This window comes from Vidua chalybeata, chromosome 5, assembly GCF_026979565.1.
Source record: "Vidua chalybeata isolate OUT-0048 chromosome 5, bVidCha1 merged haplotype, whole genome shotgun sequence".
Taxonomy (NCBI): domain Eukaryota; kingdom Metazoa; phylum Chordata; class Aves; order Passeriformes; family Viduidae; genus Vidua; species Vidua chalybeata.
The window spans coordinates 37,239,512-37,250,365 of NC_071534.1; the positions used below are offsets into that span (position 1 = coordinate 37,239,512).

At 35.4% G+C, this 10,854-nt stretch overlaps 1 protein-coding gene across 5 annotated transcripts in view; it reads left to right on the forward strand.

Annotated features, from left to right (window-relative positions):
* ZFC3H1 (zinc finger C3H1-type containing) overlaps positions 1-9,743 on the forward strand; it is a 41,167-nt gene extending 31,424 nt beyond the window's left edge. For all 5 annotated transcript variants that reach the window (XM_053944228.1, XM_053944231.1, XM_053944229.1 and 2 more), the window contains 8 exons: positions 883-993; positions 3,355-3,459; positions 3,552-3,717; positions 4,393-4,493; positions 5,585-5,686; positions 6,280-6,319; positions 8,703-8,765; positions 8,891-9,743. In XM_053944228.1, coding sequence (XP_053800203.1) covers positions 883-993; positions 3,355-3,459; positions 3,552-3,717; positions 4,393-4,493; positions 5,585-5,686; positions 6,280-6,319; positions 8,703-8,765; positions 8,891-9,028 — 826 coding nt within the window. In that variant the 3' untranslated portion in view covers positions 9,029-9,743. The remainder of the gene's footprint in view (positions 1-882; positions 994-3,354; positions 3,460-3,551; positions 3,718-4,392; positions 4,494-5,584; positions 5,687-6,279; positions 6,320-8,702; positions 8,766-8,890) is intronic.
* Positions 9,744-10,854: the final 1,111 nt, after the last annotated feature.

Consider the following 10,854-nt stretch of genomic DNA (forward strand, 5'->3'; position numbering starts at 1 on the left):
AATATTTTAATTTAAATTTTGGCAGTAATGGCATTTTCTTGAATTACATGATAATCTAGAACTTCTAAACTCTTGTTTTTTAGCATGGCATGTTTTGCCAAAACTTCACTGAGTAGTGATTTGGTATAAGGTTTACACTTGTTTTTGCATAGACACTTAATTTATAAAGCCATGAGTATCTAAAAATAAAACAACAGAAATGTTGAATATTTGGATTTCGTTAATGAAAATCAATCATATATATGCCAAAGTTGGTTTTGTTTATTTATTTCCCCCTAAAGCTAGGAGCCTAAAATTACTATCTAAAACACACTGTTTAGGCACTTGAAAAAGACCTCCATCAAGAGGTCCAGCATGTTATTAATTAGATTGTTGTTGAAAAGATACAGGTTTCATATGTAGCCTGATGATTTTCCCCTGGAATTTTAGCACCTAGTTGAAATACTGAAGTTTTGAAGTCTGCGAGCTCCCTATGGTCGAAATGGATGCCTGTGAAGGTCTTCAAAGCAAAAGCCTTCCATGCTAAAGCTTATTGAGATGAGCTTTTGAAATGTTTTTATCTCTAAGTTAGGTGTTAGATTTTATTCTTGCTTACATTTGTTCATGTACTTGATGCATTTTATGAAGGAAGGGGGAAGTCTGTCATATAAGGCAACATTTAACTTTCTACATAATGAAAGAGTGAATGCCTTCTTTAATAAATTACTTCTATATTTCTGTGAAATGCTTTTTGTACAGATTTTATCTGGGTAGAATTAAACTGAAATCTAGGAGAAGTGCATTTTTTAGTATTTTTCATGAACTTTGTAACTGAATGTTACACCTGCATAGGATTCTTCCATGTAGAAGGCTATTGTTTACTACTGCTTTTTTCTCTTGTAGATATCTCTTGAATTTTCCAATGCCAATTGAATTTACATCACCTCTCTATAAAGAACATCTTACAGATGATGTCGTTAACCAGCAAATCCCATATCTGTGGCAGATCTACTGGTGAGATTTTCCCAGGAATTTCTAAGAAACAGCTATTTTATCTGAGTAAATTGCATTTTCAAAAGCAGAGTATTCATTATTTGCCTAAGGGTGTGTCACTTTGGATTCTCTTAATAAATGATTGTCCAGTCCTTAGAGAACCTACTGGCCTGCTGCACAATGGAGATCATTTTATGAAACTGAGTTTATGAAACTTAAATTTTCCACTTGAGAAATCTTTCGGGAATTCTCACCTATAGGAATGGTAATTGGTGTGTTCATCTCAAAATATTTTTTTTTTGTTTTACTTTTGGTTTAGGTTGCTACTGCTACTAGTGTTTTTCTTTCTCTTGGGTTTCACGTGTCTCCCTTTTATTTTACAATAGCTTTACTTTATAAAAGTTTCCATTCTCTTTAGTCCTGATCTCCCCAGCTCCTTGACTTACTATTTTAGCTGTTCATGGAGAAGCTCCACAGCAAAGTAATGCAGGACTGTGACCCGTTCCTCCACAAGGGGTTGTAAAGGAGTATGTTTTTGTCATGTATACACAATCTTTTGGGTTTGTTTTTTTTTTTTTTTTTTGTGTGGTTTTTTGGGGGTTTTTTGGTGGTGTTTTTTTTTTTTTTTTTTTGGTTTTTTTTTGGTGGTGTTTTTTGTGGTGTGTTTTTTTTTTTTTGGTGTGGTTTTTTTTTGTGTTTCTTTTTTGTTTGTTTTTGTTTTCTTCCATTATTTTTGATAGCAGCAGGATTCCCAGACACCACATTATTAGCTGTCTGTAACTTACACCAGTTACTTAACTGTGGTTACTGAGGTCCTGGCTTGCACTGGTTAAGAAGTTTTACCATTTCACGGTCTGGGTTTGTCAGTCTTCACAAGTAGCTATTTGGCTTTTCAGATAAGTAAAATGGCAAGGATGATATTGCTTCACATACTGAGTGAGAATCCTCAGAACTTTTTCAACACTATTGCTTATTGTTTTCAATTGGTGGACAACTTACAAGTAAAATGTATGGTTTTCAAGAAAATTTGATTGAAACCTTATTTAAAGATTATGGTATTTTTTTGCATTGTCTATTACTATCAACTTAAATACTACAGAATTTAACAAAATACCTCTTGACAAGTTCAGTTTTGGGTTTGGCACTTACACAATAGAAGTATTGTTACTAGGACACTTGAGGTCACTATTTAGTCATAAGGTACACTGACTTAAGCTCAGATTCTCCTGTATTTTAGCATCTGCTTCTAGGAGGGAAGATAAGTGTTCTTGAAATAAGTACCTAAATTACTTTCAGAGCTAATAATTGAGTGTTTCTGTGTTTGAGTTTTGCTGCAGTAAGTGTCTAGGTACTTAGGCCTGTGAGTCTATATTATCTTTCTTCAGGTATGGAGGACAAAAACTATAAAAGTTCACTTTTACCAATTAAAAATAGGTTGAAATCCGCTAAGCCTTAAAGGTCTTGTAACAATGTTTTAATTGGAAAGATCATTTGTGTGTGCACACCTGTGTGTTTGCACACAAATGCATACACACACTATTTTAGAAAGAGTAGCAAATAGGTGATTTAGTTAGTAATTCCTGGGGAAAGCAGGAGTAGAATCACCCACTGATTATGTAACTTTAGTCAGGAGGGCTCAGTAGCAAGGTCAGCCATATCTTACTTTATATATTTCTGCATACTCCTTCTTTATGAGGTTGTTAGATTTTCCACCCCATTACTTACTGCAAGTCTTTTTTTTCACTCTTATGTTACACTTTGAAATACAGAGTTTTCACTGTGTCTTGATCTAAGAATGTGTCTGCTCCTGTCTTTGAGTTCTTGTGTGTTGGTCTAACTGTATGTTTCTTTGAGAAACTGCTGAAGAAAATTAAGGAGGGGTGGTTTGACTTTTCTTGTCAGGTTTTTTTTTCCTCTGATACAATCAGTATGTTTCTACCCCAGATCCTGGTAATATTTGTTTCAAAATACTAACTTTGTTGCCAGGGACTGATACTATTTCTCAAATGGCTTTAATTGGACTTCAAAATGTATTGTTCTGGAAGTGGAAACTCAAGACTTGTCTCCATTCTGTAGCAATTAGGGCATTCCTACTAGTATTAGTAAAGGGTACTTTACAGGAGTAGAAGACAGTTTGTAATATTTATTTTTAAGGGCTGCATTTCAAACTTCGTGGTTGTTTTATTATTCCTTATTACCTGCTTTTGAGAATTACCCATTCTAATAAATTGACTCATAAATTAGTCCATGATATAGTTAAAGTGAAAACAGTTTGTTGTTATATCTGGGAATGGGAAATTCTTAATTGTGTCTTACTCTGAATGTGTAATTACATGTATTGATTATGATACACACCAGTTTTTATCTTTTTATTATAAACAGTTTGTGCCAGTCTCTTCATGCGAGTGTTGGTGAAGCACTGGATGCTTATGAAGCAGCTCTGGGGGCAGTGATGCAGCAGGAGACTGTTCAGAACATTTGGTTGGAGTAAGTTCTTAAGGGAAGAAAGCTAACTAATCTCAACTATTAAATGAACACTACCAGAACCATCTTTTTTCTTTTCTTTTTTTTTCTTCCAGTTACCTTGTTTTTCTCAATAGCAAAATTGTTGAATCCAGCAACAAAGTACAAGAATTCAAGCTTTTTACTGATCTAGTGAACAGATGTCTGGTGACAGTCCCCACACAATATCCAATTCCATTTAGTACTGCTGATTATTGGACCAATTATGAGTTTCATAATAAGGTAAAAATGTGTCTGTGAGCAGTTTTAGTTAAACAAAGAGGCTGATGACCTGTTAGCAGGTACCTGTAATCTATTTGTTCAAGTACAGCACCAGTATATGAACACAGAGCATTAAAAAAGAAGGAAGTGTCTGAGTGTAGTAGTGTTTTGAACAGAAGAGTATCTAGCAGTACCTTTTCAAATAAAGGTCCTGTAATGCAAAGAGAAACTTTGACATGGTAATGAAAAATTATCTTTTTATAGAGAAAAGAGAAAATAGATAAGGAAAGGAAGATATGGTTACACAAGAGGAGTCTGCAGAGCTGTACCATGGCAGATGGAAACAGTTTTGATCATAGAAATTATAATGGTTGAGAAGCGGAAGAAATAAAGTAGGAGGAAAAAGTTGAGCACTTACACAGAGAGAATAAAGCTTACAGAAGTCTTGGATCCCATTTTGCTAAAAAGCAGTGCATTTATCTTTGTGCACTAAATGCAGACTAGAAGGACTAAAATAGGTGGTGCTAGCAACTTGACACTGAATTCATATTATGCAAACTGATTTATATACTCTTGAGTGATAAGGTTTGAAGGTGGCAACTCGTTTTAGTCATAGTGTTCATAGTTTGTCATATCATTATTCTTAGCAAAATAAGACTATAAAGTGGATTAATGTTTATAATTCAAATTCTACAGGTAATTCTTTTTTATTTGAGCTGCATTCCAAAATCTCAGCATTCCAAAACTTTGGAACGGTTTTGTTCTACCATGCCTACTAATCCTGGACTTGCACTGAGGTATGTGAAAATACTTTTAATTAAGGCAGGTAGTTAACTATTGTTTTTTGTGCAAGATATGCATGATTTGCTTTCTCCTACAGAAGTAAAACTATTCCTCTATTATTGCATGTTGCTTGAGGCATATTGTGCCTTCTGACGTCATCTCAATCTTAGATTTGACAATGTTCTGTTCTATCTACAGACAGGTTATAATTATACAGAAATTAACTCTGCATTGTACATGATGACTTCAAATGGTCAAAATTTCAAGTGGGTAGAGAAACGTCAGATATATTAAAATCTTGTTACTTGATGATCTATTACAAGTATAGCTCCAGAACAGATAAAAATGGATATACCAGTCTATAACCGTGCTAGCTTAAGGCTTAATTTGACATTTATTTAGCAATGATAAATCATATTTTAAAGGAAATCTGATGGGAAACAACCAGTTCATGTAAGCATTACACTGGCTCTTACTTGAACAGTATTTCAGAATGTGCTGTGCCAGGAGTAGACTCCATGTTTCACTGTGTTCAGGTGCACTGAACACATGAATATTTGAGTAATATTGAGAAGTCCCAAAACACTGTTCATCATCAACAAGGAACTCAAAAGGTTGTGGGCATGGAGAGAGTGTGACACACCTGCCTTTGGCAACATGAAGTTGAATGGCTTCATTTTAAACCAAGTTGCGATTCTGTCTAGATGGAACTTGCAGCTCCCTTAGACAGTGTTGATACTGCATGAAATGGGTGAGCAGAACTGACTGAATATTATCCCTAGCCCCATTACTATCAAACTAATTTGTCTCTTTTCAAATGTGCAGTTACCTTGTGCATGCTAAAAGTGAGTCCACTCATCATATGGCAAGATCATGTTTTCTCTCTGATTTCACATTTCTTAGTTATTCTCTGAAAGTGTATCTTGTTTTGTTCTGAGAGCATGATCAAATCAATATTTTATATGGTGGCTTGGGCTTTTTCCTACTTGCAACTCTTGACTCAGATTAGTGTAATATATTTTGTGTAATGTGTTTGTATCTTTGGATAGCTTTTCTGTTCCAAGTGATTAGAGCACTGGTCCTTTCTCATGAATGCCTTTTACAGACTGCTTCTGCGATACTGGGAGGAGAGCAATGTTCAGATTCTGAAACTGCAAGCCAAGATGTTTACATATAATATCCCAACATGCCTGGCCATCTGGAAAATGTAATGCAACAGTCATACATCTGTTTTCATAGCTATTGCTTTTGTTTGTAAGGTTTACTTCACAAAGGTAAATCTGAAATGTCCTTCTAATTGGGCTTGTACTCAAAGCTTCTCCTTCATTAGCTTATTATTTTGAGAGTAACTTCATTACAGCAGAGAGAGATATTGTCACTTGTTTAAAATGAGGAACGTAATTTTCCTCTTGGGAAAAACTAAGTGAATGGATATTATTCAGATAAATACGAATTATGTATTTACAAGTTGCCTTTTAAAATTCAACTATTGACTTCTGTCTCCCCCTCTCTACCCCTCCCCTTTATATATCACAATAGCAGTATTCTCCATTATCCAGTGATGCTGAACTGATCTTTTTCTTCAGTGTTTGTTCATAATGGGGAACCACTGAAATGTCTTGCTCATGTAAGGTTGTTTTTAAAAAATGGCTATTTTTATCTTTTCACAATAGATGAACCTCATTGGAAGTTAGTTTCTTCTCAAGGAATTAGTAATGCCATTCCACAGTCAGTATTCTGCCATTAATGGCATTTAAAATAATTCAAGAATAAATGTTTTTATATATTTCTTTTCCTCAGAGCCATTGCTGCCGAATGCTTTCTAATGGGACAAAGAGAAGTAAGTCAACACAGTGTACTAAAATGAGTAATTATGAAATTCTGTAAAACTTCGCATTTCTTGGCTTTATCCAAAGCAACGGTAATCTTGTAAATCCAAGATTTCTAGTTAGTTGAAGTACTCTTATTTATAGACACCAAAACACGTGCCTCAAGTGTGAGAAGTGTTTTTGACAATTGAGGTAGAATGGATTATATAATGAATGCATGCTCTTTCTGTGTATCTTTCCTGTCCTGGGAAGGCTGTATTCTTCCTTTTTTTTTTTTTTTTGGTTTGTTACCTGGAGGAGATTGTTGTATTTTAAGTTTAGCAGAGGGAATCAAGACTCATGCTGGAAGATGCTAATAATGACTGTCTTTACAAGTGGACAAGAGAGCTGGAGAGAAACTTTTTGCAAGGGCATGTCATACTAGGGTGAGAGGGAGTAGCTTCAAACTGAGAGGCTGTTTAGATTGGATATTAGAAAAACCAGCATTGTTTTGAGGTGGTGAGACACGAACAGGTTGCCCAGAGAAGTTGTAGATTGGGGTTTTGAACAACCTGGTCTAGTTCAGTGGAAGATGTCTCTGCCCATGGCAGGGGGATTATCTAGATGATCTCTAAGATCCCTTCCAACCTGAACCATTCTTAGATTCTGTGCAGTAGTTGGAAGGGTGGGTCTGCCAGACTAGTGTATGAAAAGAGTTTCCATAGTTCCTGACCACACACAAGAGTCTAGTTCCTTTTTTTCCAAAATAGTAAGTTTACTTATTTGTACTTAGAGTAGGGAAATATAACTCTGTATACAAACACAGAAGAGGTTTTTTGGCACAGCAACTGCATCACTTTTCAAATAGAATTATCTTCCTGGTATTGTTGCTGTCACCTTCAAAATACTCTTCCACCTGTGAAAAGATCCTGTGTATTTGAGGGTGGGGGCTGTCATGAGGCCCTGGATTTGTGATTCATCTCTTGCTTGTGGTATTTGAGCTACTTCACTGCTGTATCTGGTTTTGTGTCATCTTGTAGTGACTTACTCTTAGCATCCTTCTTTTTTGTCAGTGGTCTTCTGAATCAATATTAAAGCTTTAACTGATCCATAAAGGGTAGCATTGCTGTTGTTAGACTCGCATATGAAATGTTTTCTTTCCTTTTCTTTGGTTTCCTAGAATGTTTAAGAAGAACATCCCCTAAGCAGAATTACTTTGTTTGTTAGATCAAATAGCTCAAAGTCAGGAGATATCAAAGGCTGGATTGCCTATTCAACCTTAATTCTGTCTCTGTGTTGATGGTTTGGTGTAATCTGTAATTAGTCACAGATCCCTGCTTCAGTCATTGTATTAGATGGACTACATCTTAAAACACTGACTACAGTAAGGCTGGTAACTAAAAAGAGCTCTGATTTGTTTGTTTAGAAAAATATATGTCAAATGCATAAAAAAAGGGCCCTTAAAGAAAATGAACCAATTAAAATGAAGGTATATGTGAAACACTGTAGCTGGATTACACCCAGAAGAAATCTTGTGGTTTTCTTCTGCAACCACCTCACTAATTATACTGTATATGGTAAAATCACTTAAGTAGTGACACACAGTGAAGTTGGGTTTTTGTGGGTCTTGGTCTGGGATGTAGTGAGCACTTAAATCTGTTTATACAAATCAGTGATTGTTCCAGATAAATGGATTTTCTAGTAAACAAGTAGGATATTGGTTTAAAATTGAATTGTGATTCAGATTTTGGATTTCCTGTTTCTGGAGAACCTGTTGTTTATTTCCTTCAGAGGTCATGTAAAGGTTTGTTAAAAGAATATGAAAATGGGTACAAATATTTAAAATGCCAATAAATACCTCCCCTAGTGACTCTGATTGAAGTTGGGACTTAAGATACCAGTAGTTGAAGGACACTTGAGTAAGTACTAGTATTAAATATTTTGGTCCTCTATTTTGAACCACAAAATGGTAAAACCATTTTTTTTGAGAGTTGCAAAGACTCATACTGATTGTTGAAGCATAGATGGATAGATGCTGAAGGCAAAAAGCCCATGAAACAGCTATTTTCATTGCAGGATTGTGATGATATGCAATAAACAAGACTTGAGACTGCATAGTGAGTGGTAAAAGAAATACTCTGTAAGCTGCTTCATTCCCTGAATCTGTTCCATCCTGTGCAATGAATGAGGCAAGAATCTTTGAAGACAAATAGCAGGTCCTCATGTAACTAATCATATTCATACAAGGGTCAGAATTAAGGTCAGACATAAACTTGCCTTTGCTTTTAGTACCAGTTTAATGCTTGACTTCAACATTATTTAAAAAAAATATTGCAAGAGATTTTTGTGCTTCAGATAATTCATTTTGAGTGCATTAAATTGTGCTGACTTTTAATACTTGCCTTTGTTTTACAGGTCCATCATTTATATCAGAGAGCCCTTCAGAAGTTACCTCTATGTGCAACACTGTGGAAAGATGTAATGTTTTCTCCTTATGATTAAGTTTGAGGTTTCATATAAATTCTCTGCATATCCCATATCCATAGATGTGGTGATGCTCAGGCTCTGGCTAAATCTTATATCTGCTTCCCCATCTCTTTCAGCAACTCTTGTTTGAAGCATCAGGAGGAGGTAAAACTGATAACCTGAGAAAACTAGTTTCCAAGTGCCAAGAGGTTGGAGTCAGCCTAGATGAGCTTTTAAATTTAAACACTTACAGAACAGAAAACAAGAATCTCTGAACGCTTGGTATGGTCAGCCATAAGTCCTATAAAATGCCAAAATCAGTTGAATGATTCTTCAGGCTGATCCATGCCCTAAGATCTATGTAAGGCAGATGAGTATTGCTGAGCATATCAAGTCTCCAGTCTGCTTTCCTTGAACCTGGAAACAATTAACATGATCTTCCTCTGGAAACATGAACTCCCTGTCTGGCCTTGCTTCTGGGCCCTGCCAGATTCTCATAACGTCATCTACGTAAGTATAGTTAATCAAAATGACAGACTTTATTTTTTTATGTTTTCTTTTTATTTACTGTGTTCTTTGTTTTGCTGTTCCTGATTCACTTGACACTCTCGCTGATGCCTGAGAGATCTGTGTTTGGGATTAATTTACTGGGCTGTGTTTACAGTAAAAAGCAACTAGTCCATTTTGGGTTTTTTCCTTTTTTAAACCTTTTTTGAGACTTTTTCATTACAGGATTTAAAACAAAAGCAGCCGCTCTTAAGGAAAGTGTAACTGCCGTGGCCACAAGTATGCTTCTTGCACTTGAAGGCTCTAAGAGGGTTGCTTACTGCCCTTTTCTGCATTGGACTCATGGCAGAGACTATTAAACTTGAAGATTAAAGAAACTTTTGCAAATGCCAGTGCATCAGAACCTAAGAGTGGTCAATTATGTGCAATTTTTTGTAAAGAAATTTTAATTTATAATAAAGTTTAACAGTTTAAAGAAAAATATTTATCTGTTTTGTTTTGGTACTACATTGCACTATTACAGGTGTTTTTACAGAGGGATTTTCAATACAAGCTGACCTTTAAAAAAAAATCTGTTGTCATTTGTTATTTTGATCAAGATATAAGCAAATGTGGTTGAGCTGCCTATTGTAGATATAGAATAACTGTCTCCTTGAGGTTTTTTTATCCCATTGCCTCAGGTGCACAGTTGTTTGTCCCATGACAACTACTCCTATCAATAATACCACTTCAGTCAAGAAAAATGCATTTTATATTGTCTTTTTTGCCCTTAATAAAATGAGGCCCACTTTCTGAAGTTGGTACATGTACACTGTAAGAGAGATGAAATATGTGCCAAGTCATATCAAAAGGTGGCTGTAGTACCTGTTGCATAGGTGTTTCATTAAGATGCTAGTAAATGAGTAGAGAATGAGCCAAAGTAGTCTCTTCATGGTAGAGAATGAGGCAAATTAGTTTGACATATCGTTTCCAGTAACTTTCAAACACCTTACTTTATCTGAAGCGAAAGATGAAACAGCTCTCTTAAAGGAGGAAAAAGTGGGAAATACTGGTTTTCATCCAGGTGAATGGAGAGTGTTTCTGCACCTTAAGTAATTTTAAACAGCTCATACTTAATTTTATAATTCATGCTTAAGTATAAAACTTCAAGTACTCAGTTTAATGGCCAAGTTTTCCTGCAGACTACACAACCAGTATTCAAAAACTGACTCAAACCTATTCTTTACTGGAGTAGAGTGGTGTCCTGATTTTTTTTTTTTCACACTTACGTAGTGTGGCACACTCCACACAAGTGCAATATTCAATTTTTTTACTGAAAATCCCCTTAAGTTTGATGAATGCTGTCTTATATAGATTAGCCAAATATTTTTTCATAGTTTGTCTTTGACATTTTCCAGATAAGCAGCTGATATTTTTCTGCAGCAGTGTTTTTTTTTTAGTGGGATATCATTTTATCTATTCCACTATTAAAACTGGAAAAGCTGTCAAGGGCTAGAGCAGTTGTAATGCTGCTCTGTGTGACCCTTACCTTAGTCTCATATTGCACTTAGGGCTGTTGTGACCTTTCTTGCCTTGCTGTATAGTCACTTTATAG